This window comes from Numida meleagris, chromosome 5, assembly GCF_002078875.1.
Source record: "Numida meleagris isolate 19003 breed g44 Domestic line chromosome 5, NumMel1.0, whole genome shotgun sequence".
Classification (NCBI taxonomy): domain Eukaryota; kingdom Metazoa; phylum Chordata; class Aves; order Galliformes; family Numididae; genus Numida; species Numida meleagris.
The window spans coordinates 71,432,110-71,458,841 of NC_034413.1; the positions used below are offsets into that span (position 1 = coordinate 71,432,110).

Consider the following 26,732-nt stretch of genomic DNA (forward strand, 5'->3'; position numbering starts at 1 on the left):
AGATGTCACACCTTGTTCTTGTTTTCGTGATGTGCTTCATTTTCAGAATCAGATTCATCATCTTCACTCTCTTCAGCACTCTGGTCCTCCTCCTCCTCTTCATCCTCCTCTAGGTCATCAGAGTCACTGCTGCTTATGCCTTCACTTGATGTGTCTGACGAGGAGCCTGAGTCACTGTCACTGGAGCTTTCTACTGCTTTTTTTCTGGGTTTCTACCAGGAAGACGACCACTTTGTTAATGGTTCGGCTTTAATGTGATGTATCATCTTATTTTAAAACAAAAAACAGTAAAATTCTAGAGTAAAGGAGCCTGTAATCCTGTAGTAGATGGTTGCCCACGTTTTTTGACTTTTCTTTCTTCTGATAAATAGAGAACGAATTCCAGAAAAGCTTTTTAAATGCCTAAAGATTTAATTTAGCTTCTGAAATTTTGTTTCAAGCTACAAGAAAATATGTTTACATAGTTAAATAAGCACCTCTCTTATGAAGACAGGCTGAGGAAGCTGCAGGTGTTCAGTCTGGAGAAGAGAAGGCTGTGAGGAGACCTCACTGTGGCCTTCCAGTACTTACTGAGAGTTTATAAACGAGAGGGAGAGCAACTCTGTGCGTAGTCTGATAATGACAGGACAAGGGGGGGATGGTTTTAAACTACACAGGGGATTTTTAGGTCAGATATGAGACGGAAATCTTTTCCCAGAGGCAGCGAGGCCCTGGCAAAGGCTGCCCAGAGAAATGTGGGTGCTCCATCCCTTGACATGTCCAAGGCCAGGCTGGATGGGGCCCCGGGCAGCCTGAGCTGGTGGGGGGCAGTCAGCACATGGCAGGGGCTGGAACTGGGTGATCTTTAACATCCCGTCCAAATTAAGCCATTCTGTGATTCTATGATTCCAATATATATTATATTTATACATTACATATGTTTACATGCTAATAGCTATAGATCATTTGTGTTAAAATGCACTTTCATTTTATAATTGCCTGATGTAACTGTACTTCATAACACAAGTTTATTTATTATGCAGTGAAAATAGTGTAAACTGTTCACAAACAAAACGTAAGTTTAAAAACAAAAAGCAAGCACAAGAATCCCCCCAAAACAACAATCCACAAGGGTGAACATCATGCTCTCAAAGATGAAAATTCCTAAGTATTTTTGTATTAGGATAAAACACTTAAAAATACACCTGTGTGCGCAAATAGGAATACTTACTGTCTCTTTTTATTTTCAGTTGAATCATGAATTGTTTACATATATTTACCTTATCTTTGATTTTGTCTGCTCTGGTGTCCAAAAGCTGAACTTTGCTTTGCTCCTGGTTGTATTTGCGGCCTCCTGCTCCTGAGGTTACAGCCTTCACTTGTCCTGCAGATGTTGCAATGCTAGTGGATAGTACAGATGTGCTGACACCAGATGCTGCAGTGGTACTGCTCCCATTCAGCGATCCATTTATACCTACCGATGACAGATTTTACACTGTGATACTTGAAAAATATAAAATAGCAGATGCTTTTGTTGAGGTGTTCCAGTCACAGTAACCTAGTTTCCATACTCCCCTAAGAAGAGACTACTCACAGTCAACTCCTGTCATAAACTCAAAGATGTACCATCCAAGAATCACTCTGAATTGCTCACAAGTTTATTTTAAGCCACAAAATGCAGAGCATTCATCATTTAAAGTGCAAATAAATGTAATGTTGTAAACAAAAAAAAATCTGAAATCTACACAAACCTAGAGTTTAGTTAGGGGCAGAATAAGAAGATTCTCCAGAAAAAGATTAAAAAAAAAGACCACTACATTCCAGTAAATATCTTGCAGAACAATCTGCTTCAGATTCTGAACAATCAATCAGCTTCGAAGTACTACAGTGAGCCCCCAAAAATTTGGAGTTCTGCAATGTAAAAAAAGAGGAGGGAGTAGGGAGTAAAAGTTGCAGGAATGCTATTTAACATTTGTGTTCAAGTTTACTTATTTGTCAGAAGTGTGCTTTCTCTAACCTCAAGAACTCTGCAATCCTAGGACTACTATCAGATTGATTTTTAAACACAAATCAGGTACTAAAAAACTACTAAAACTATCGAAAAAAGTTTTGTTTGTACATCAAACAAGCGTACGTTAACATCTTCAACAGATGTAAAATACTGAGTTTAAATGCAGAAAAAAGTCTAACTCAGCTGGTTTTAGTGAGATCATAGCCCTATCCCTTCCCCCATCCAGTCCCCCCACCCAGTAAGCTACCTTATGCTTCTTATTCGCAGACTCCAAAATATACAAAAATTATTTATTTACCCTATAAATATTAAAAGGAATATATTCCCTACTGTTCATCCCAGGCAAAAAAGGAGGTGTAAAAATACTACTAGAAAGAGTATTTTGTTATTATTGAAAGCCCATACTCCTATGTTTCACGCTTCACTGACAGAATAAATTCATAGAGAACTTTTTGGGAATGGGCAACAAGAAGTAAAGCTCAAATTCTGCATTGTGCAAGCACACAATTATTCACCCCATAATTCTGGCCATTACCTTTTTCTAAACTGCCACGATTACTTTTTCCTGTAGTTCTTGAGTGGAATGGAGTAGAGTCATGGTTCTGGGCAGGAGGTGCAAAGAGCGGTGAAATGCCCAGGAGTGGTGGGAAAAAAGCTGCCCCAGAGCGAGAGTGAGAGTCGGCCGTTCGCCACCATTCTGCGCCACAAAGCAAACAAAACACAAACTTCAGCTTTACCAATTACATACGTAAATATTTCTGCAAGAATGTTCTGATGCAGAATTTAGAGCAGACATACGAAATTCTGGTGAGGAGTTAAAAAAAAATATATACACAGGTATACACTTATGTAACACTTAAGGCAACACCAAACATGTTACATAACATGAATTTCTTGTGGCAATTCTTGCCATAAATCCTTGAAGCCACTGAGGTACAGGTTTCAATTCAGTTTTACTTATACAAATTCATTTACATATATCCTTTCAATTTTTAAATGGAGCTTATAAACAAGATGGAGACTGACTTTTGATACCGTCTGTTAGCGATTGGACAAGCGGGAACAGCTTTAAACTAAAAGAGGGGAGATTTAGGTCAGATGTGAGGAGGAAATCTTTTAGCCGGAGTACAGTGAGGTGCTGGCACTGCTGCCCAGAGCTGTGGTGCACCATCCCTGGAGGAGCCCCAGGCCATGGATGGGCCCTGGGCAGCCTGAGCTGGGGGGCAGCCAGCCCACGGCAGGGGTGGGGCTGGGGGGTCCCTTCCAACCCAACAGTGCTGTGGTCCTATAATACATTCTGAAAACAAATAGGTAACAGAAAGTTGTATGACAGTGATCACAATAAAAATGCTAGTATTATAAACTGGATTCGCATTCACAGCTTGCTACTGTACATTCATTATTAACTCATCAACCTTTTAAAATTAGAACTGAAAAAACCAGCAAAAAAAACCCCAACAGCTTTAAGCTACCACTACAATGGTACCTCTGAGGTCTGCAGCAAAAAAAGAAAGAAGTGGATCTGAAGCAGTTCACCTTGAAAGGACTTAATCTCAAAAACTCTAGCTACACTACAGGAGCTCAATACTCAATCTTAATTCTGCTCATTTTTTTGTAGTGTCTCTGTAAAAAAAAATACTCATTTCACAAACAGCAACGAGGTTACTCAGTGACATGTTGCTCATTATATATTCAATTGGTTAATTAAGAAATATTTTAAAATTCCAATGCTCTATGATTTCCATTTTCTTGTTCTAAAGTTTCATCTTAAATCATTACTTGTATTTATTTTCCAGCAAAATTAACTTTCACTGAGTTGCTACCATTCCCACAACTTTTAAGTTTTAAAGTTCTTTAATGCAACAGTATTATTTAAAATACTTGTCTAACTTTCTTTATACATATCTGAGATTCTGCAAGACTACACTGACGATATTTTATTTTGTTTATAAGGTACTGCTGAACAGTCTTTGAGGAGGTAAATATCCAGGCCACTGTTCTTCTCATAGAAGCACAGGCTCCTGTCTTTACGACAGCCCGAAAGGAGCATGCAGAGATGCCTGAGTAGGGGCTAGGTGACCTCCAGCACTCCCTTGCAACTTTAACCACTCTACGAGGAAAATAGGTTAAATGTGATAAGAGGGTCAACACTAACATTAATTTTGAGTTTTTATACCTCTGCACTCAACACAATTCTTTCAAACTTTGAAAAACATTAAGACAAATAAAAGGAACAGCACGCATGGTTAAGCAGAAAGTAAAGCTGGAGGATATATGTTCCAACAAAGACTTGTCTGATAGAAGGCACAGATGTCTGATAGAAGGATAGATATCTAGCATTCTGAAAGAAGGAAAACTGAAAGAGTCTGAAAATATCACACAGCAATTACATTCTTAAAAGCTGTGAGAATCCCAGAATTCATATAAATCAGGGAAAGGTGACAGGAGACCTGCATAGATGAGCAACAAGCTCATTGGTAAATGCAAAAGGAACAAAAAGGTCCAATAAATGTGGAAAGGGAGCCTACCCACTTGGGAAGAAGATAAGAATGCTGTCAGGGCCTGCAGGGATGCAAAGTAGAAGGTTACGGTCCACTTGGAATCAAATCTAGCAAAAAAAGATCAAGGATAATAAGAAAGACTTCTAAAGTATGTCAGTACTAAAAGGAGGACTAGGGAAAACCTGGGCCTGCTACTGAATGAGATGGGTGCCCTGGTAACAGGGAACACTGAGATGGCAAGAGATACCGAATGGCTTCTTTGCTTCAGTCTTTACTACTAAGATTGCCCCTTGGGAATCCAAGGGCCTGGAGGTAAGAAAGAGAGAGTCTGAGGAATAGAAAGCTTCCCCTTGGTCAAGGTGGATCTGATCAGAGAGCGTCTAACCAAACCCAACGCACACAAATCCATGGGCCCTGATGGGATGCACTCATGTATGCTGAGTGAATTTGCAGACGTGATTGTCAAACCGCTATCATCCTTGAAAGGTCATGGAGAATTACGGGAGAGGTCCTCAGAGACTGGATGATACCCAGCGTCACTCCAGCCTTCAAAAAGGGCAAGCAAGACACTCTGGGCAACTACAGGCCAGTCAGCCTCACCTCCATCCCTGGAAAGGTGATGAAACAATTTGTTCTGGGTGCCATCTCCAAGCAATTGGAAGAGAAGGTTATCAGAAGTAGTCAACATGGGTTCATCAAGGGGAAATTATGCTTCACCAACTTGAAGCCTTCTATAATGTTACCACTGGCTGGGTAGCCTGGGAGAGAACAGTGACTGTTGTGCACCTTAACTTCAGCAAGGTATTTGACACTGTCTCCCACAGCATCCTTGTTATGGAAGTGTGGAATAGATGAGTATACAGTGACTTGGATTGAGGACTGAAAGAGCTCAGACGGTTGTGGTCAGTGGCACATCATCTGGTTAGAGGCCTGTAACAAGCAGTGTTCCCCAGGTGTCAGTGCTGGGTCTGGTCTTCTTCAATATCTTTGTCAGCGACATGGTTGAAGAGATAAAGTCCACTCTCAGCAAGTTTGCTGATGATACAAAGCTGGGAGGAGTGGCTGACACACCAGAAGGCTGTGCTGCCATTCAACAAGACTTGGGCAGGCTGGAGAGTTGGGCAGAGAGGAACCAGATGAGGTTTAACAAGAGCAAGTGTGGAGTCTTGCACCTAGGGAGGAATAACCACGTGCACCGGTACAGATTAGGGATTGACCTGGTAGAGAGGAGCTCTGCGGAGAAGGACCTGGAGGTCCTGGTGGACAACAAGCTGGCCATGAGCCAGCAGTGGGCCTGGCAAGGAGGCCTATGGGAGCTTGGGGCACATTAAAAAGCATGGCCAGCAGTTCGAGGGCGGTGATCCTCCCCCTCTACTCTGCCTTGGTGAGGCTGTTTTGAGACTACTGTGTCCAGTTCTGGGCTCCCCAGTACAAAAAAGACATGGATCTCCTAGAAGGAGTCTGGTGAAGGGCCACAAAGATGATGCAGGGCCTGGAGCATCTCCCATATGAGGAAAAGCCAAGAGATCTGGCACTATTCAGTGAGCAGAAGAGAAGGCTGAGAAGAGATCTCATAACTGTTTATAAATATCTAAAGTGCAGGAGTCAAGTCGATGGGGGAAGACTCTTTTTGGTGCCAAGCAACAACAGAACAAGAGGCAACAGACAGAAGCTAGAACAGAAAAGATACACAACCCAGTGTCTGCTATCTACGCCAATATCTGATTTGTCCATTTGTTTGCTTGTAACAATAAACTGGAATCATAGAATCATAGAATAGCCTGGGTTGAAAAGGACCTCAAAGATCATCCAGTTTCAACCCCCCTGCTGAGTGCACAGTTGCCGACCACTAGACCAGGCTGCCCAGAGCCACGTCCAGCCTGACTTTGAATGTCTCCAGGGACGGGGCATCCACAACCTCCTTGGGCAACCTGCTCCAGCGCATCACCACCCTCTGAGTGGACTGTAATGATACTATCTTATGAAACACCAGCCTGTCTAGCAATTTTACAATTCTAGCATTTTAATTTTTTTTTAGTATTTGTTCTTCAAGTTACTAGCCTACTGCAGACATGCTCCACATAAGGAGAGCAGTTTAAAGTTTCATTAACATTTTTTACTTATTTCAAATAGGTCAAATATTTTTGAGCACAGCTTAGAAATTCTACTAGCCACTACACAGATAAAAGTCTGAAAGCATCACTTTAAAGGAGAACATCCATTTCAACGCTGCTGATCTCTTAGTAAAAGGAACTGTAACTGTGAATGCCTTTGTTAATATTAATGAACTTCATAGTACAATGCAGTATGTAAAAATAAATATTTAACTAGTGCCTAAAAATATGAAGCATCAGAGCACCAACCCACAGAAATATAAAAATATTCTAACAATGCAAAGGGCATTCCAGCTTAGACTGCAGGCGCAGGGAATTGCTTAGAGTGACAGAAATTAGTGTGTGCTTTCCACTTTTCTGTGTTGTGTTTTAATCATTGCAGTGCTATTGAAGTTTGTCTTCTACATGACTCCCAGCAACAGGGCTCTAGATCTTCCCAATTGTATGCATGATTTCATACTACTGGTGAACATCTTGTAGTGTGAAACTTGAAGTGATGGAAAAAGCTGGATAATGGTTTATATATACACAACTAACAATCATCTACTCTCACAGCTGGTTAAAAAAAAACAATTCACTGGAACAGAGAAAAAAATCTGTTATTTTAAATAAAGAGCAAAGCACTGGCTATCTCATTAAAACACTCAAAATGGAAAAAATAAAGTGTATCATTTTAACAGACCCTAAGTATGCTCTCGCAGAAACAAGTACACAGGTAACATGTATGAATTTAACTGCAAAGACTTCATCTTTAACCTTCCTCCATAAATAACAAGATAAGAAGTTGGTCATGAACTAATTCTTTAAAAACGTTAAAAAAATATTGAAAACAGACTGAGAAAACAACCCTCTAGTGGTAAAGAACACAAACCAGCTAAGCTTGAATGCTGAGAATATCATGCATATTCAAGAAGTTGATAAGCGAATCTAAATCTGAAAGTGGCACTGAGTTTGCTAGATCAATTTGTAAAATGATCCCCATAGCTCTGCAAATTGAAAAGTTCTTTCATGTTTAAAAGAGTTGACTTTAAATCACTTTGAATGTACTATGTAAGATGCATACATAATACAAATTTCCTTCCTCAAAATAGTAAAAAAAACCAACATCTGTGAGATCTTACATTTGACTTTGTAGTAACAATTTCATTACAAATGTTAACAACCACTAACATCACATTGCAGTATGTAATCGAGTTATTCTTACCACCTGCGTTGATTGTGGAACTCAACGACGCAGCTCCAGTGGTAAGGCCGCTCTTGGAAACTGCAGAAGCTACAGAAGGCGTAGAAGACACTGGAGATGAAGCAGCTGCACTAGAGGAGACTGACGATGACGTTAACCGCTCTCCAGACTCCATATCTATAAAAGAGACAAAGGTCTACTTTCTACAGCAGGAAATGAAATCACAAGCAGACTGACTACAGAAGTATCTGCGTTGACCGCGTCTCAGGAGCCGTACTCAGGCAGTTTCCTGCGAGACCTTCAGGTGAAATCCATACCACAGGAACAGCAGCACTCAAGTCATCACAGGAATCCAGTAAGGAAATTATGTACTGCTGTTGAGAGCAACATCACATCTGAATCCGAATGCTGCACAATAAAATCCGTAACACTATTTGCTGTCTCCAATGCCCAGGAGAAGCTTTGTCAGAGCCTTGAGAGCATGAGCAAGCCCTAACTGCCCCGGCCAGCCACTCCACAGTCTGCCCAGAAATTCCATTAGGCTTAGACCTGCACCGTCAGCCCTCACCTGAGTTAGGCTGCTGGTGCACTTCTCTCCTATCAGGTACCCCTGTGCCCATGCCTCCTCCTGGCTAGATCCCTTTTCTCATGCTGTAGCTTCCCTCCAGGCCTGTATCAGCTCCCATCTTCTGCTTCTCTGACCAGACTACCAGAGGAAAACTGTGCCTGAACAATTCCTCTATTTTGTCCGGACCCCGTGACCAGCACCCTACTGCAGCGTGTTCAGATCCTGTGGGACCGTTCCCTGCTCAGGAAAAGCAGAAGCGACATCCCCTCAGCTTCCATCTCACCCCTCCTTGCGCAGGCCGAGAGCCCCAGCTTTGAAGAACCCAGTTAAGTCCATATGAAGTCTCTTAAGTTGGAGAAAGACCTGTTTTTTATGGTGGGATATTGCAAACATAACAGTTCCTGCACACGGCTAGCTTTTTCTTTTTCATTGGTGGATTTCTCCTACAGAGCAAGGTGTATTTATTTGTGCCGTGAACTGCCCAAATCAAATGTTATCAGGCTTACTTCACTAAACAAGTATCTGCATTTCAAGAAAAACAAGGAGTAGAACTAAAAATAATACTTGAGAAGTAGTTTTCTAAATACTTCAAAATTTTAGACAAGTAAATGACGCCTAAGCATAGTAGCGGCTTATTCACCACTCCATCTGGGTCAATCCAGAGCCAGAACTGCCATCTAGAGTTTGAACTGCAACAGAAGGAGGGACAGGTCAGCATTAAGTAAGGTGCAGCAGGTATCTTCCTAGCGCCTCTTCATTATTTTAAGAGCAATAAGACTAAGCACAGTTAACTCTCAACAGAGAAATTCCTGAGAAACAGTTCCTGTCCTAGAGTCTCCTGGAGGTACAAGACATACCACCAGCTCTCAGACCTACCACTGGCAAGGTGAGGAGGCCAAGTTCTCAGCATCAGTCCAACAACTGCCGCAAAATCTCAATTTCACCTTTGTAAAACAGAATACCAAGTACGATACGCGTAAGAAAAATACACTTTTATTCTGTTTTAATCAATAAAAAAGAAAGCTGTGTTAAACAGTACTTCTGATCCACTGCCTTGTTAAAATAGTGACTTTCCAAATACTCATTTGAAAAGGCAGCAAAATAGCTCTACTTCGACAGAAAGATACAGCGTCCTTGTTCTTGCAAGTCAGTACACTCATCCTTAAAAAGCCAAAGGAAATACAAAAGCACTCCTGCCATTTAAGTTATCATGAATTACTTATCACTGATGACTTTTACATGTGACAGTTTCTACGGACTGAATAAAGTCTCTAGACTTTGTCCGTAAGCAGAACACAAATGTGAACTGCCAACAAAGCAAGTACAGCACGCCATCTAGAACTGTCTGTTGTTTACGTAAAAAACAACCACTCTACAGAGAAAACTACTGCAAGATTTCATCGCTTTTGTTCATTACTCAAGGCAGAATTTTCATGAATCCAGCACAATTTATTCTATCTGCAATATTAAAAAAAAAGCAACCAGTTACACTAATGGGGGGAAAAAGAGTTGTGTTACTTCAGAGAATATAAAAGCTACAAAGTTCTCCTTTAGAACAGTATTTATAACGAAAACATTTTCCTTCAGGTAATTTTTCAAAGCAAAAAATTATTAAACATTCTAAATTTCAATTACTTAATCCAAGACACCGAACTGCATCCCTTTCCTACAAATACACATATTATATACATAAATACTTTCAATAAATATTTTGAATTTAAGAGGAAGAAAGCATTGTCCTGTGAATATAGTGAATATTATTCAGCTAACCTGTGACTTCTGCTCTCAGTGGAGGCAGGCCACTGAGTAACATCTGTTCTTGCTGCGTGCCTTAAATGCTTTATCATCCACTAGAATTCTTCCTAAGGATAACAATTAACAAAAATATCCCTTCCATAGTTTAAGTCTGAAGCATTTGCAAATATGTGTTACTATGTGCTACAAACAACTATTTTTAGTACAGAGAGATAATAAAAAGACAAATGAAAATAAAGTCCATCTTTAAGATTTTTTAGGTGAGGTCAACAGGCCGCCTATTTACAGAAACCATAGGTTTTGTTGTATTTTGCTATTCAGTGTTTTATGTATGGCCACAGATAATTTATTCTATTAAAAAACAGTGTAAGGGAAATCAGAAACACACTGTAATGGCCTTATTGCAGTAATCACTTGCAAAAGGAAAGGCCTTTCTAAGCTTCAGTTCACTGCATTCAGAATTCGGGACTGAAATTTTGTATTGGGCAAAGAAATCCAGAGCTGTCTAATTTCTGCAAATAAATTTCTAATTTCTCTCATGTTGTGTGTAATAATGCACTGTTAAATATTTTACCATCTAATATATGTTATAAATTAGTACAGTTAGTAATCACCTATAAGCAATCAGCATTTGTGCCACTAATTAGAAGATATCATTGGTAAAGCAAGCTGTTTATTTTTCAAGTACAGAAATGAACGTGTCTCTATGCAAGTAAGCCTTTCGCCAACATAACCTACATCTCTGAATTGCTAATACAGCACTAAGTAAGAATCAGGAGAATGAAAATAATCAAACGTGCTCTTCTAAGATTTGGTGTAAACAACAAATGATGTTGTCTACGTGGACGAAGCATCTGAAGCTGTCCTGTATGACATGCTCGTCTCTGAACTGGAGATGTAGCTTTGACAGATGGACCACACACTGGGTAAGGAATTGGCTAGAACATCATACTTGAAGAGTTGTGGTCAGCAGCTCAGTGTCCAAGTGGAGACTTGTGACAAGCGACATTCCTCAGGGGTCAGTACTGGGACCAGAGCTGATTAACATTTTTGTCAGCAACGAACAGGACAGTGTGACTGAGCACACCCGCAGCAAGTTTGCCAGTGACACCAACCTGTGTGGTGTGGCTGACGCACTGGAAGGGAAAGGACACTATCCAGAAAGATCTTGACAGGCGTGAGAGGGGGGGCCATGAAAACATCATTACATCCAACAAAGCCAAGTGCAAGGTCTTCCACATGAGTCAGTGCAATCTCACACAGACAGGCTGATGGAGAATGGATTGAGTGCAGCCCTGTGGAGAAGGATTTGGGGGTACTGGCTACTTAGAATCTCAATGAGAGCTGGGCATGTGCACTTCCAACCCAGAAAGGCAAGTCCAGAAGAGGCCATGCAGATAATCAGAGGGCTGGGGCACCTCTACTATGAACGCAGGCTGAGATAATTGAGGTTCAGTATGGAGAAGAGAAAGCTCCAAGGATAACTTTTAACAGCCTTTTAACACATAAAGGGAGCCTACAAAAAAAGACAGAGGGACTCTTTATCAGAGAATGTAGGGGTATGACAAAGTGTAATGGATTTAAACTAAAGAGGGCAGATTTCAATTAGATACTAATAAATTCTTAACTATGAGGGTGGTGAGGCATTGAACCAGGCTGACCAACGAAGCTGTGGATGCCCCAACCCGGAAGTGCTCAATGCCAGCATGCACAGGCCTTTGGGCAAACTCATCTAGTGGGAGGTGTCCCTACTCATAGCAGGGAGTTGAAATGGGATGATCTTTAAGGTTCCTTCCAGCCATTCCATGACTCTATGATCTTCGTGATCATGGTACAGAAACAATACTTACGAATACTGTGAGGCCAAAAATGCTGTTAGATAACATTCAGCTAACTACTTAATAAATTTTTTTCTTACAAATCCTATTCAGAATCTGCAAAATACACTACAAGTTCTAGTCCCAGACTTTAGTAAAGACTGATGCACCTTAAAGACAAGGCACACTGTGAAATGTCTTTGTTGCAAGTTTAATTTGTTAATTTATAAATAAATTTGAATCCTTACTATGCTCTCCTGAAGCAAGAGCTACTCATATTCAAAATACATAGAAACTGAAATATGGTTCAGAAATACTTTTTTGTATGTATGCATGGTATAACATCAAAAAATCTAGCCTGAGAAACCAACAATGAAATTTTGCTTTTCTGAAATGACTACTTCCCCCCCATTCTATACCCAAATAAAGTTAATTTCTAAACAGGTAAAGATGGGTACTGCCAAGTAAATGATTTTCTGTTTAATAGATATACGCTATTAATAATTTTGCTGCCAAATTGTTTTTTATTTGTATAAGATGTGGTCAGATTAAAAACTTAAATTACTCAAATCTGCTTTTCTGTGAAAAGCTGACAACTTCAATGGAAGTTTTCCATGACAGAAATATCTTTGTGTGTCTCTGTGTCTCATGGGCATTATGATTTGGTTGCTTTTACATTTTCATTGGGATGGCAGGGGAAAAAGGGGTGCACAAGGCCACGTTGCAGTTCTCTTCACTTCTGGATGAAACTCAGAGTACATTCTCAAAGGCTGCATAATGTTGGGCAAGAAATGCTATCTGTCCAATTCATACCGCAAAAGAAAATGGCTCTATCAGGCATCCATCAGACAACACAGCACTGCAGATGGTAACTACATGCTGAGGCAACTGAAGTCTGCTTAACAAGCAAACATTCAATACAAGAATGTAAAAGCTAAGAGTTTGGTAAAAATAATAATAAAACATCTGTATGCTCTGGCAAATTTCCCTGCATTATTTGTTATTCTACATGTGCTTATCAAATTTATACAGGTGTATTTAGCAGTCAATGTTTTTATTTCGGATGAGAACTCCATCTATTGCTACTTTCACCACTGTGGAGTTAGGTCATGAAAGGCTGGCACTCCCGACCCACCCCACCAACACAGATTTGGGGAGATAATTTCTTACAAAGATGCAAATACTTTCAGTCAGAAATGCTCTCCTTTCCAAAGCTGCAGGCTAAGACAGCTAATCTGCACGAGATGCTCCTCGCAGCGCAGAAAATTTCAACCAGGTGACAAGAAAAGGACCTAATAATATAATTCACTAATGGAAATGCTGCGAATCTGTCCAGCCTGAGAAGATAAGCAACAAGACTTGAAACAGGAGGAGGAGGACAACACTCAGAAGATCAGTGAAGACACTGTCACGGGCTTGCGGAGAAAGAGCAGAGATGACGGGCGGTACGTGTTTGCGTTCCACCACTTCTAAACAGATTCAAAAAAGCAAATAAATACTGGCATCACCTAAAATGGATGCAGAGCCAAGATGATGTCAGGACTGCAGAGGCTGAAATAATACCATCTGAAGATCATTCAAATGCAAGGATTCTCTGGCAGTGGTTTGGTAAGTGCTCAAAAGAGGCAATATCAGCCAGATTCTGCCACCGAAGTAAAACAAATTTCTAGTAATTTCACAGCTGCTGTTTCAGAGACCTTCCTTTTCCAAAAAAACACATCACTGCAGCATTTCATACTGACTTGGGATTAGTATCAATTTCTAAGAATTATATTTTTATATGACAGTTCACCTTAAAAAGATTAAAAACCATATATCCAGCTTGTGTATAAAAAAGTCAATTTTTCACTCCCCATGTAACCATTTTTTCATATGCTGATTACAAGACTTAGATAATCTGTTCTTCTGCACTATATCCTAGTACTACTGCATCTTTTTCTGCAGAAGCGAGATGATAGCATTTTATATTACTAAAAATTGTGAAGGTGCTGAGGAAACTATATCTGTAACTACCTCAGTCGTTTTCAAAATCGAATACAATATTTGTGAACTGATAATGATTTTTCTAAATATATAGTAAAGATTCTTTCTCAGGATAGACCTGAAATAGAGAGCTAGCCATTAGTTACATTAGAAATCCTATGACAATAATAGTTTGAAAATCAGTGTTGAAGAATAACAGAAAAAAACCTGCAAGTGGGCAAGTTCTTTAAGCAAAGTTTGTCTGCTGTTTTTTGGTTTTGTGTGTCTTGGTTCTGCTTCTTTTCTTTCTTTTTTTTTTTTTTTTTTTTAAGGAAAACAGTTATTCCTCAGCTCTACCCAATATCACCTCTGTTTCTAGGAAAAAATGCAACAATTGGAATGTTAAAACGAAGTACGAAGATTACTTGCAGTGTTTCCGTTATTTAAAAAACTAGTTTCTATTCCTTTTTATTGTATATATTTAAAAATAAGGTAGCAAGTATTCAATTTCTTCCAATTTTGATCCACACAACAGATTTGCGTCCCATTTATCCAGTAATAAGAAAATCTGGTGATCTTTAAAACTGAGGTAATAAAATGCACTGCTTCTCTTCTTGGCAAAAATTTTAGATAACACATTTCACTGTTGTTTACAATTCTGATAAATTCAAATTAAATACACAAATATACGTGTACACAGATATTCTCTAAGTATTCTCTAGAAATAGCAAACTCCGACCCTACGGGGCATTTATGATGTGTTCCCTGATACAGTAATATCGTTTACACTAGGGACTCGAAGAATTACTTTTTGCTCTGCTCTTACAAACTGAGCTGTGTATGGCCTCCCAGTACTATGAACATCAAGGCCCCAGTTTCCAAATGTTGCTCGAAGCAGGGAAAAGGGGCTGATAAGTAATATAGTATACAAGCCTAATAAAAACAATTTATCGTCCCTCTACATCCTAAATTCTAATTTATCCTTCAATACAAATATGTTGCACTTCAGTACAGAAAATCTGAAGAAAACTTATGCTGCTAAAATCAGGTGAGAAATGCTGTTCCCAACTAAGTCTCTATTTGAAATGTGAAGGGAGAATGAACACCGTACCTCCAAGTGACCGACTCATTCACAGGGAATTCAGAGTTAATGTCGCAGGTGTGTCCTGCAGATGATATAGTTAGCTGCTAAGTACCACCACTGAGATTGCTGAGAGGGAAGCAAAATTAAAGTATGACTATTACACATAACATACCATGAACAGCTGACACACCAGGGGTTTAGGAGAACGCTTTATAATCTTTTTAATGGTAACATCTAGGTATATGGCACTTGGTAATATAGCCACCATCAGATTTTGTCCTCCACATCTTTCTCTACAAGGCAGACAGTAAAGAAGAAAATAACCAAAAATAAAAATTTTGTTTCAGTTACTATAAAGAAAAAAATTCTTGCCTATAGTGGTAGTTATAAGTAACAGTGAAAGGAACACTAACTACAAAATAACCCAATATTAAACAAAATTTAAAATCAGAGAGAAAGTCACATACACAATGTAGATCCACAAACCCTTTTACAGCTTTGTGACCATTAACGACCCAAGGGATGGAACACCTCTCCTACGAGGACAGGCTGAGAGAGCTGGGGCTGGGCAGCCTGGAGAAGAGAAGGCTGCAAGAAGACCTGAGAGCGGCCTGTCATTACCTAAAGGATCTACAGGAAAGAAGAGGACAGACTCTTTAGCAGGGTCTGTGTTGACAGAATCATAGAATCATAGAATTAGCTAGGTTGGAAAAGACCTACAAGGTCATCCAGTCCAACCATCCACCTGCCACCACAGACAGAACAAAGAGAAACGGTTTCAAGCTCAAAGAAGACAGATTTAGGTTAGATAGAAGGAAAGTCTTTTGCAGTGAGGGCGGTGAGGCACTGGAACATGTTGCCCAGGGCTGTGGTGGATGCGCTGTCCCTGGAGACTTTCAAGGCAAGGCTGGATCAAGCTTTGGGCAACCTGATCTAGCTGTGGATGTCCCTGCTTGTTTCTGGGAAGTTGGACCAGATGACCTTTAAAGGTCCCTTCCAATTCTAAGGATTATGTGATTCTATGACCTTGCCTATAACAGAATGTAGCAAACAGAGACAACTGACAGAGGCACGGAAGTTACTGGAGCAGTTAAGCAGGTTTCTTTCCAGAACTTTTGGAGGAAACTCCTAAAGGAATCATCCTTCAACAACTTCTGGTGGCTTGCTGCTGGCAGTAGTGGTTGGCACCTGAAGCCTTGTGGTTCATCAGCTGCAGCAGTCAGAGCCCACTACGTGCTTCCCAAGCAACCATCCCCAGTTCATCAGATCTCAGCTCAAAAAAATCTCTCTTGGATTTGTTCAGCATCTATCCACATTTATCAAGATGAAGCAAGCTCGAATAAACAATAATAGTTTCCTGCAGTTTCATATAAGCTGTTAAGGAAGATTACTGATGTTTTATATCTCACTATTCAAGATAAACAGCTGGGGAAAAAGGAAAAATAAAAGACTGTTTATTTATTTGACAATACTCATACAGAGACTGACAAGGACTTGGACATTTCAGCAACCCCTCTTCTTTCAGAGGAGAACTTTTAATTAAACCCAATTACTTGCCATAAAAAACCATTTACAAATAAATGCTGAATTGACTCACAGAAGTCTATAGGCCTAATTCTAAACATTTGACACTTCTAAGCAAATCTAAGCACTGTTGACATTTGATTGAAACAAATACTTTAAGTAGAATTGAAATTATTGCCCTGTGAAAATATGTTTCACAGTTATTTGAACCACATTCAATTACCATTAGCAGATAAATTAAGCACACTCTCAAGAGAATAAGCAACTTTAGAATTCTTGTAATGAGTCCTGAACATTTATAATAAAAAATTACACTAATATTTTTATTTACATTTAATACAAATTCCTGTCCTCACAACTGAAAAGTTTCCACTTTCTTCTAGAATTCAACTGCACTCAGTTATTGAAAGTTATTAAAAGTCTTATGTAGCTATGGGTTAAGTTCACTATCGACAGTTATTTATTAGAACCTGCAGGCTCATTCACCTTTTGCATATCACTTCTGTCCTCATCATTAAAAGAGGAAAGTATATGTTTAACAAAATAAAATCCCAACTGTATCAATATTATGAGATCATATGTAAACTTCCATTTGCACTGCCTATCACTGCAGTCAACGGTAAATATTTTTACCCTCAGGATGATTCCACACATCTATATCCCAAGAGAATTTTCCTTAGTACATTTGTTTTAGAGATGAGAGATGCAATATTTTAACCTTCAATGTAAAAACGAAAAGCTATGGATTCGGAAAAAAGTTCTAAATATTGGGAACAAAGGGGAGAGCTAGCAGATAGTACGTTCTCAAGTATATTTATTTCAATTTTCAGTAAACATCTGTGAAACAGCATCACAGAATCACAGGGGTTGGAAGGGACCTGAAGAGGTCATTGAGTCCTACCCCCATGCTAACGCAGGTACCCTCCCACAGGTCACACAGGCAGGCGTCCAGCCAGGTCCTGAATGTCTCCATAGGAGACTCCACCACCTCGCTGGGCAACCTGTCCCAGTGCTCCGTCACCCTTACTGTAAAGGAGTTCTTCTGCATGTTAGTATGGTAACATCCTATATGCAAGTTTGAGGACATTACTCCTTGTCCTATTGCTATGCACCACCAAGAAGAGCCTGGCCTCACCCATTTGCTTCCCACCTCCCTTTAGATATTTATAAACATTGATCAGATCCCCTCTCAGTCTCCTTTTCCCCAGGCTGAACAGACCCATGTTACTCAGCCTTTCCTCGTAGGGGAGATGCTCCAGGCCCTGCATCATCTTTGTGGCCCTCCACCAGACTCCTCCTAGGAGATCCATGTCTTTTTTGTACTGGGGAGCCCAGAACTGGACACAGTAAACTAAATGTGGCCTCACCAGGGCGGAGTAAGAGGGGGAGGATCACCTCCCTCAACCTGCTGGTCACGCTCTTTTTAATGTGCCTCAGGATCCCGTTGGCCTCCTTGGCCACCAGGGCCCACTGCTGGCTCATGGCCAGCTTGTTGTCCACCAGGACCTCCAGGTCCTTCTCCGCAGAGCTCCTCTCTACCAGGTCAATCCCTAATCTGTACCGGTGCACGTGGTTATTCCTCCCTAGGTGCAAGACTCCACACTTGCTCTTGTTAAACCTCATCTGGTTCCTCTCTGCCCAACTCTCCAGCCTGCCCAGGTCTTGTTGAATGGCAGCACAGCCTTCTGGTGTGTCAGCCACTCCTCCCAGCTTTGTATCATCAGCAAACTTGCTGAGAGTGGACTTTATCCCTTCAACCATGTCGTTGACGAAGATATTGAACAAGACCAGACCCCTGGGGAACACACCAGTCACAGGTGATATTTTTTGTTTCATAATTTTGACTCTCTTCTAGTAATTATGGAAGTCCTAGAACTGTAATGAAGTAAACAAAAATCCACAAATTTCCAGTTGATTTGTATTTAAGTGAGCTCTCTAAACAGCTGCACATTATCACTGAATCAGCAGGGTAAGACAGAAAAGCAATCTATGCAGACTGAAGGTTAAAATAAATTCAGCGGTTTATGTACAACATGCTAAACTTGAACTTTCTTTAGTACTATGTAATGGCATTTATTATTAAAGAGTCAATAAATAAGAATGCACCCAAGGACTTTTAATACCACGTGACAAAATCTACAATTTGCCAATCTATTTCATTTTTCTTCATGAGAATTTTTTTTTTTTAATTGCAGGTCTCGAATAAAACATTACTCAAATAGGTATTCAGTGTTGGAACTAAAATATCCATTAGACCCTAGTTCAGATTAAGGAAAACCCCCGAAACATAACACACTCTTTCTGTCAATAAATTTCTTTTAAATGAAACCCAGCATCTACCTTTTCTTTTTCCCCTTTTTCCTTTTTCTTTTTTTTTTTTTTAAACTGATGATTTTTATTCATCACCCTGTAGTAACAGCAGCAATGGCAAACAAAATTGCACAGTGTCTCCTAACTTTTGTTAGAATAAATTACACAATCATCACAGTTAATTTAGAGATTAGAAAATCTCTGAAATTATTCAGAAACTTGACAATTTCTCATGATTTTGAGGTACTTCATACATTAACAGTCACTCCATTGCAAAATCCTGTTGTTTAAATTGGTTATATTATTTTTACCATACTTATACATGAACTTGCACTACCCAGAAGTGCAACGTTTCTGCCTTTTGTTACTCAGAACCTTAGTTACAGTTAGCTCTGTTGCACAATGCCCTATCTCTGGGCCACTGTACCATACTCCTCTGCTCCCAGTTCAAAAGACATACACTATTACACCAGCTCAAACTCAGGCTCAGCTGCAATTACAAGAGAGACAACAGAACCTAAGGAAAACTTGTAAAGGAAATGTCCTAATGAATTTCCTACGTCAAAAGCTGGCACAGGTTCATCTTTGCACTGTTAAAATTCAAGAGTGTTAAAACCCATGCTTGTGTAAAACATACCAGTGTTTTCTGTAACTGAACCTTGCTTATTATCTCTGAAGAATGACAGAACACATTACTATGAGCATTAACATGGTGAAGCCCAATGCATCTGTTCCAACATACATACACAAGAACTTTCCAGACAACTCACTACAATCAATATATTTTGCCCACCTGGTATTACTGTGCTTCCTGTTTAGAAAATGACTACGCAGAGAAATGCCAATCCAAATGCATAATATGAAGGAAAGAGGTCCTCACAACTCATTACTTCTGAGAACAAATAATGTTTTGAACTGCAAACCCAGATGTCTACTTGTGTATGTGAACTCCACAGAAGTCCAAATAGCCTACTCAAATTTCATGGACAGTTATCTGCACAACTTTTACAGAATAAAGATACAGAGAACAGGATAACTTTGCACTGCAGTCCTAAACTTACACAGACTACAAAACACATCATGTACTCAAAGAAACAAGAAGGACAAGAATGTTAATTCAAGCCCTTCCTTAAATGAGGCAGCCAGGCTAAGACACAGAGAAATGGAATCCACATCTTCGTGTCAATCCACACACATGTAGCTCTTCAGGAACCTAGAACCAGTTTTAGAAGGAAGTACTCTGCGTTACACCATGCATCAGTTTAAACTCACTTCACCACTGGAATCCACCTTCATTTCCAAACGTCTTTGTTGTTGATGTTGTTATTTGTTCATCGTTTCTTCCAGTTTTAAGGCACTAAGACCTCAAAATAAATGTGAATATTCAAGCAAAACAAGTCTACTGAAGTTTACCTAAAGTAACTAACCAGAAGAAATAATACTGGGCTCCTAAGAAATAAAACCAAGCCTCAAGAGAAGCCACAGAAGCTATTACCTCGTCAGCAGACTATCCTTGTCAACCCCACTCACAATGCTGTTCTTGCAAATCACGCAGTTGCCAGTCTGGCATTTCAATGTTATTTACACACTTAAAGGAAGTGATTAGATACAGAAAACCTGACAGATTGCATTTCTGTCTCTACATACGGGATAGAAAGAAGACAGTAAAACATCCCTACTGCCCCCTACAAAAGGAACATCACAAGTCAGAATACATACTCAGATTTCATTTCATACTCGTATTTCTGACAAAGGCACATACTAAACATTAACTTTTCCTCCATTAAAAGCGTACTAGTTAAAATGCAGGACATTATTTTAGCTGTATCAGGTGTTAACTTTCTTAGTAAACCTTGGCAAGCACTTGAAGGTAAACTGATATGAAGTATTCTCATTAACTATTCCTTCAAAATGAAAAGGCACTCTAACAGCAACCTAGGACACCATGGTCACGTCTGACTAACAAGCAAGCCTGTACTTCTTTTGAAGCAGGGAGAAGGAAGCCAAGGGAAACCCTAACTCCTGCCCTGCAGCATTCACCTCCAGGGCATGGCACAAGAGGTGCACAGGGCGCACGGCTGCTGTATATGCACAGCTGTATCCTGGGGCCCAAGCTGCTCCCAGTGCTTCACAGAATCGACCTGCAGGGAGAGGCAAACCATCAAAAACAGCTCCAGCAGCCATCAGGGATGTCCCTCCAGTTCCACGGCACGTCAGTTTTGTTAAGCAAGCAGGCACGAAGCTCGGAGCCAACAATTTCAGTTGGGAGACACCACACTTTGAGTTCATGAGTCTCTACAGTGACCAAGCATGCCAAGAGATAAGTAAGAACAAGCAGGACTTTTTTACATCAGAATTCTAAGACACTGGGAAAAACTGTCAAGGGTGAAGGAAACCAGTTAGACAGTGAGGGAGCGGAATATACAGCATGCTGTAACGGACAAGAAATCCTTTGTATCAAAGGCACGGTATCATTTTAATACGAACATATATTGGAACTGCAGAATTTGACTTAGTACCTTTCCAAACATCGTTTTAAGAAAGAAAAACGTGCATTTGTGGTTTTGGTACAGAACGACAAGAATGTTTCTCGTGGTACATAACAATTATATTACAAATCCAATGCTATAAATACATTAACATTTTAAACCAGCTATAAAATGATTTTTGACTCAGCTAACCAAGTAGAGTAAGATCAGAAGTGAACAGCAAGTCACTTTACAACACAAAGTCTCTTAGGTTAACACCCTACAGCAAAATAAAACTGGACCTGCACACAGCTCTCACACTCACACAGTACTCATCATAGAGAAATTTCCTGAAGAAAAGTAGTCCCCTTCTAATAAACAGAGAAACAACACGTCTTACACATTTAAGAAAAGGTGACAAGAAGATCGTTTTATTTGGTAACTAGGTTTATACTAGACATGCAAAGGTTCTGTCTATGATTAAAATAAATTACAATCATACATGATGCGTGTGCATTTTTGGACACTGAGTTTGCCCAGTGAGTAATCAACAGAATTTTTCTTAAAAGTCAATGCTAGTTGCTTGTCCAATATCTAAATACATTTTCATGCTTTATTAAAAAACTCCTGCAAATCAGGTTTATTTTCTCATAGCTACTGCCAAATAAGCATTACAAAACAGCAGCGGATATCTCTCTTAGATAAAAATACTGAAATTTTGATACTTAAAAATCCACATATTCTTTTCCCAATCTATAAACACTTCAAACTATTAACTTGGTCAGGGAGCACACAAAAGCACTGAAATCTTGGCATTACAGAAGAACAGACACAGAACATTAACAGCTTACTGTGGAGAGCAGTTTAATCAGGAAGTAGCCATTATCCTGTCGCTACAGAGCAGTGACAACACTCCAAAGCAAGCCGTAGGGTTTTTTTTTCCCCTCAGTCAAGAAGGAAGAAAGCACAGGAGCTATTGTGTTCGAGCTTTGCTGAGCCCAAAGGTCGGCAGATGTCTGTTGTCAAAAGCTGCCCTGAAAACAAAATTCAAGCAAGCATTTCCAAAGCTGTTTTTGAGGAAGCATCTAAAACCTACCACAACCTCCCTCTGTGCTACACACAAAACATGGCTGTCTTACTCACAGATTAGCAATTATTGTAATGAGATACTGTCAGAGAGGGTCAAACAGCACTTCCTGCAGTTTACACATCTTGATTTCCTGGTAAACAAACTGAAAGGCAGGTGGAGCACTCAGACCATTAGTGAGCGCGCATGCTCACCCCAACGATCGGCCGGGCTGAAGTACGTGGTTTTAATGAAAAGTGTATCTGTAGTATTTAATTACATGAATTGATGCGGCATCCACATGTAAAACCAACTCTGAACCGTGACAGAAATGCTTTCTACAATGTTAGATCACTGTCAACACTGTAGCTTGTTGGATTTTTTTCTAAGCCAAATCAAAGAAAAAGAAGCATTTTCCTTTTAAATTACACGTGTGCCCACATAGGCAACAAAAGCTGCTGAATCACACCTGGAACAACTGAAACAAGAAAACAAATCCTAATCACTCCATTCAGCACTGAAGCATCGATCTCAAAAACATCTATTAATAACATCTGTAAATTATAAAAACTCACTGAATTTTAGAAGAATAATAATTCAGTGACAATTTTTAGCTGCCTAACATCAATTTCCTCTGCACAAAAATTGCATGTTTCTCTCTACCTAGAATATTCCAAAAAATTAAGTTCAACAAACTTGAATAAATGAAGAAACACACTTTCACAGTAGAACTTAAGAGGGCACAGGCTGCTATGAAAACTGAAAAAAACAATAAAGAAAATACACACAGAAATCTACCCTGAGACTCATGAAAGAAAAGGCATGTTGTACCTAGGCGACTGAAGAAACTCTTCAGCCAACCGACAGGAGACAGAACTTCTTTATGCAAGAAATAGAATCAATTTATTATGCGGCAGGTGGATGCGACTGAAATGCCAAAGTGACCCAAAATAACAGCGCAAGGGTAGCAAAGAGTAAAACAGAAGATCGCTCACAGACCAGGGGAAATACACAAAACTGAAGAGTAATTATCCCTCTCGGTAACTCGGCAGCATTAAATAACAACTAGGGAGTACGCGTGTCTGAGGAAACAAAACCAGGAACATAACCACCAGAAGGTCTCTAATAACGATGTTACAAATGCATCCCAGCCATTTTTCACAAGCTAACAAAGGAACGCTGTGAGAAAAAAAAAAGCCTACAGAAAGCATTACTGGAAGGACAACAAAATGCCAGCTCTGCTGCTGAAGAGTAACTTGTGCCAGTGAACGAGTTACTCTGCCTCACGATCCCCCAGATAAGCTAAGATATATTAGCAACAGGGACCTCTGCAAACAAGGCAATACCCAAAGCTGGGTATTAGTGAACCCTGCTTGTTATAGATCTAATTAGTACAGCCACAATTTCCCAATACAACATGAGAACATCATTCATTCCCAATACTATATTGCAATATCAGCATTTTACTTTGTCTGCTTTGCTCCTGTTAGGCACTGGAAGAAAAAAAAAAAAAAGTGGTCCTGTTAAACTATATGCAGTGCTTCTGAAGGAAGCGTAGAAATACAAACCAAAAGAGAAAAGCCTTCTGCAAAGATGAGTGTGAGTATCAGCAGAACTCTTCGCAGTAGTTCTAGAATACTTCTAAAAAGCAGTGCAAGTTGTATTTCATTGAGGTAAGCTCAGTTCCAGTAACACTGGAGCGGGCTCTCACAGCAGGACTTAGACACTGATTTAAAGCCTGAATCAGGGAATTATCCATTCCAGAACTCCGCAAACTAAAAAAACAGCCGCTATGAATTTGAGCCTTGCATGTACAATAGTTCTGCATGCTCAAATACTACCTCACAGAAGATAGATAATTTTTCTAAAATTATTTTAAGCCATATTACTCATAACACGAAAAAACATTTACTGCGGAACAGCTGTTTTACTTTGAGATAGCAATGGAGAACAGGGAGACACAGTATGCCATTGGAAACAGCCAAACAGAAAGTCTGTATTTACTTTCTGAACTCCAGTTTTAATCCAGAAGCTACACATACAGAACAACCACCACTACCTCCATTAGTCAGCAAGAATGACGCATAAGCAATCATTGTTCTCAGGAATTCTACAGGTCACTAAAATACTGGTCCTCACTTCAGCTCCATGGCCAAATTATCACGTTTACAGAAGAGCCCTAATAGCATCCTGAAACGTATGATAAAAGAAACCACCACTCCAGCTATGTCTTAAATATGCACTAGTACCTGACTTCAGAAAACGGCACATCACCAATCTGTGAAGCCTAACAGAACAGATACTGTCTTTCAAGCAGATTTAAAATATATATATTTTTTCCATGTAGCGCATTCTAGCCACAGAGATGGGTATTGATTTTTTTTTTTTAAACCATTAAGTACAGAAACAGCAAGACAGGTTTTTTTTATTGGTGCTCCTAACACCGCCTAAGGGGATTCATTCTATGGACATTAAGAGAATTCTACTTTTTTCTTTTAAGAAACATCAAGAGCTTCTTGCAGAGGCATGTGTTCTTTCACGAAAGCTATGACTCCCGTCAAAGAGATTTTAAAAAGCTAATGGTACCTCCACAGACTACAAGAATCATCCCAAAACTGCATCCGAAAGTAATTATCTACCCAAGAAGACATTTGATCCCATCTATAACTCTAGAACTGTGTCACTGTAGTAGCTCTACTTTAAAACAAATTATGGTATAAAATGTCATAGTTCATCCTGTGATAAATCAGTTAAGCCATGAATGTTGCTTATAAACCACCTGAGAGAAGAACAGATAATTTCTATGAAACCTTCAGTGAATGCCAATAAAGCCACTGATCTGCCTTTTGCATCATACCCCCAGACATCAAAATTACTGTAAGAACTACATATTAGAATCACAGAATCATAGAATTAGCTAGGTTGGAAAAGACCTACAAGATCATCCAGTCCAACCATCCACCTACCACCAATAACCTCACTAGACCACGTCTCTCAACGCTATATCTAAATGTTTCTTGAACATTTGTTCTTGAACATATTACTTCACAACACATCCTAAACATAGTAAACATTTATGAATATAAAAACAAGACCTAAATTCCAGTATCACCTATAAACACAATCTGCAGCAACGGCATTGGAGAGCAGGAACTCCTCGCAGTCATCTCTGTACAGCACTTACTCAATAAACTAATTTCAAAAGTTTCACATAGCATATTGCTCTGTCTTTTCCTTCTGACAATTTTTGGTGGAACCCTTTGACACTAGCTGCACAGATGACTAAAACAAATGACAGGACAATAGGGATAGTTCATCACTTTCAGAAATAGTTTTCTGGAGTGTGGTGCCACAAGTTTTAAATCATCATCTTCCTCAAGAAAACAGGTTAATAAAAGTCACCACCAACCAAGCTACAAAACGTAGAAAAAACCTTTCTTCCCCCAACCTGTCCTGTGCTGAAAGCCTCAAGCAGCTCTTTGCAGAGCCCCTCACACAGTCACATTCCAAGTAGTCTTAGTCGCGTCCCTAAGAGTTAGAATCTGACTGCATTCAAAAGCCCCTGTACCATTTTATCCCATACATGCTACTGCACAAAGAGCATTCCTGGGTTCCATTAATACACAGCATAACATCAGATGAAACTGTACTCCGCATCTGAAAAACCATCAAGATGCAGCAGGAGACAAACGATCTCATTTCAATCAGTTTCCCGCTCACCACTGAGACAACCAAACAAACCAATCTTTTAAAAGCCAACAGCTGATGCTAAGTAACCTGCGTTCCTACCCTGGACATAGCCTTACCAAAGGAAAAGGTCAGGAAGAGGCTCCCCTTCCCAAGGGGAAGAGAAGGGTAGGAACTTGCTCTTTGTTCTACCTCCTCTATATTCAGGTCACATACATTGCTCTATTACTTGTGATTTAGCTTCATTTTAAAAACCCTTCCATTCTCATTATTTACCAAACACATGGACACTTCATCTAGCATTTTCAATGCTAAAACAGTATCTAGGAATTGGAATAAACACAGTAGCTACTATAGAGCAACCATTCAGAAACAGACAGCCACATTATACCATTATTAATCGTATCTCTAAAAAAATTCTAGTAAGTACAGATTTGCTTCAATGCATGTAAAAGGCACTCAAAACAAAAACCCAGGAAGCTGCCATCTATTCTTTCTGTTACTACAGTGTCCAAAACCCTTCACGCTGCCTCATTACCAAGAACTAGACATAAAATATTCAAAATTCACTAGCATTTCATACATTCTCTACTAGATTCTGACCCCACAAAGTTGATATACGGAATAAATTCTGAAAAGGCATAAAAAATATATCCGAATTAATTATCTCGGTACATTTTAATTGTCCTGCACCAATGCCTTC

General features: G+C 39.7%; 1 protein-coding gene across 15 annotated transcripts in view; it reads right to left on the reverse strand.

Annotated features, from left to right (window-relative positions):
- The window catches only part of BAZ2B (bromodomain adjacent to zinc finger domain 2B), a 117,251-nt gene that overhangs the window by 48,410 nt on the left and 42,109 nt on the right, over positions 1 to 26,732 (reverse strand). For 12 of the 15 annotated variants that reach the window (XM_021397609.1, XM_021397620.1, XM_021397618.1 and 9 more), the window contains 4 exons: positions 7,810 to 7,965; positions 2,526 to 2,687; positions 1,260 to 1,453; positions 12 to 212 (listed from right to left, as the gene is read on the reverse strand). In XM_021397609.1, the coding sequence (XP_021253284.1) occupies positions 12 to 212; positions 1,260 to 1,453; positions 2,526 to 2,687; positions 7,810 to 7,963 (711 nt within the window). In that variant the 5' untranslated portion in view covers positions 7,964 to 7,965. Of the gene's footprint in view, positions 1 to 11; positions 213 to 1,259; positions 1,454 to 2,525; positions 2,688 to 7,809; positions 7,985 to 22,127; positions 22,311 to 26,732 lie in introns of all 15 variants that reach the window. The other 3 variants (XM_021397606.1, XM_021397610.1, XM_021397607.1) reach the window with 3 other exon arrangements.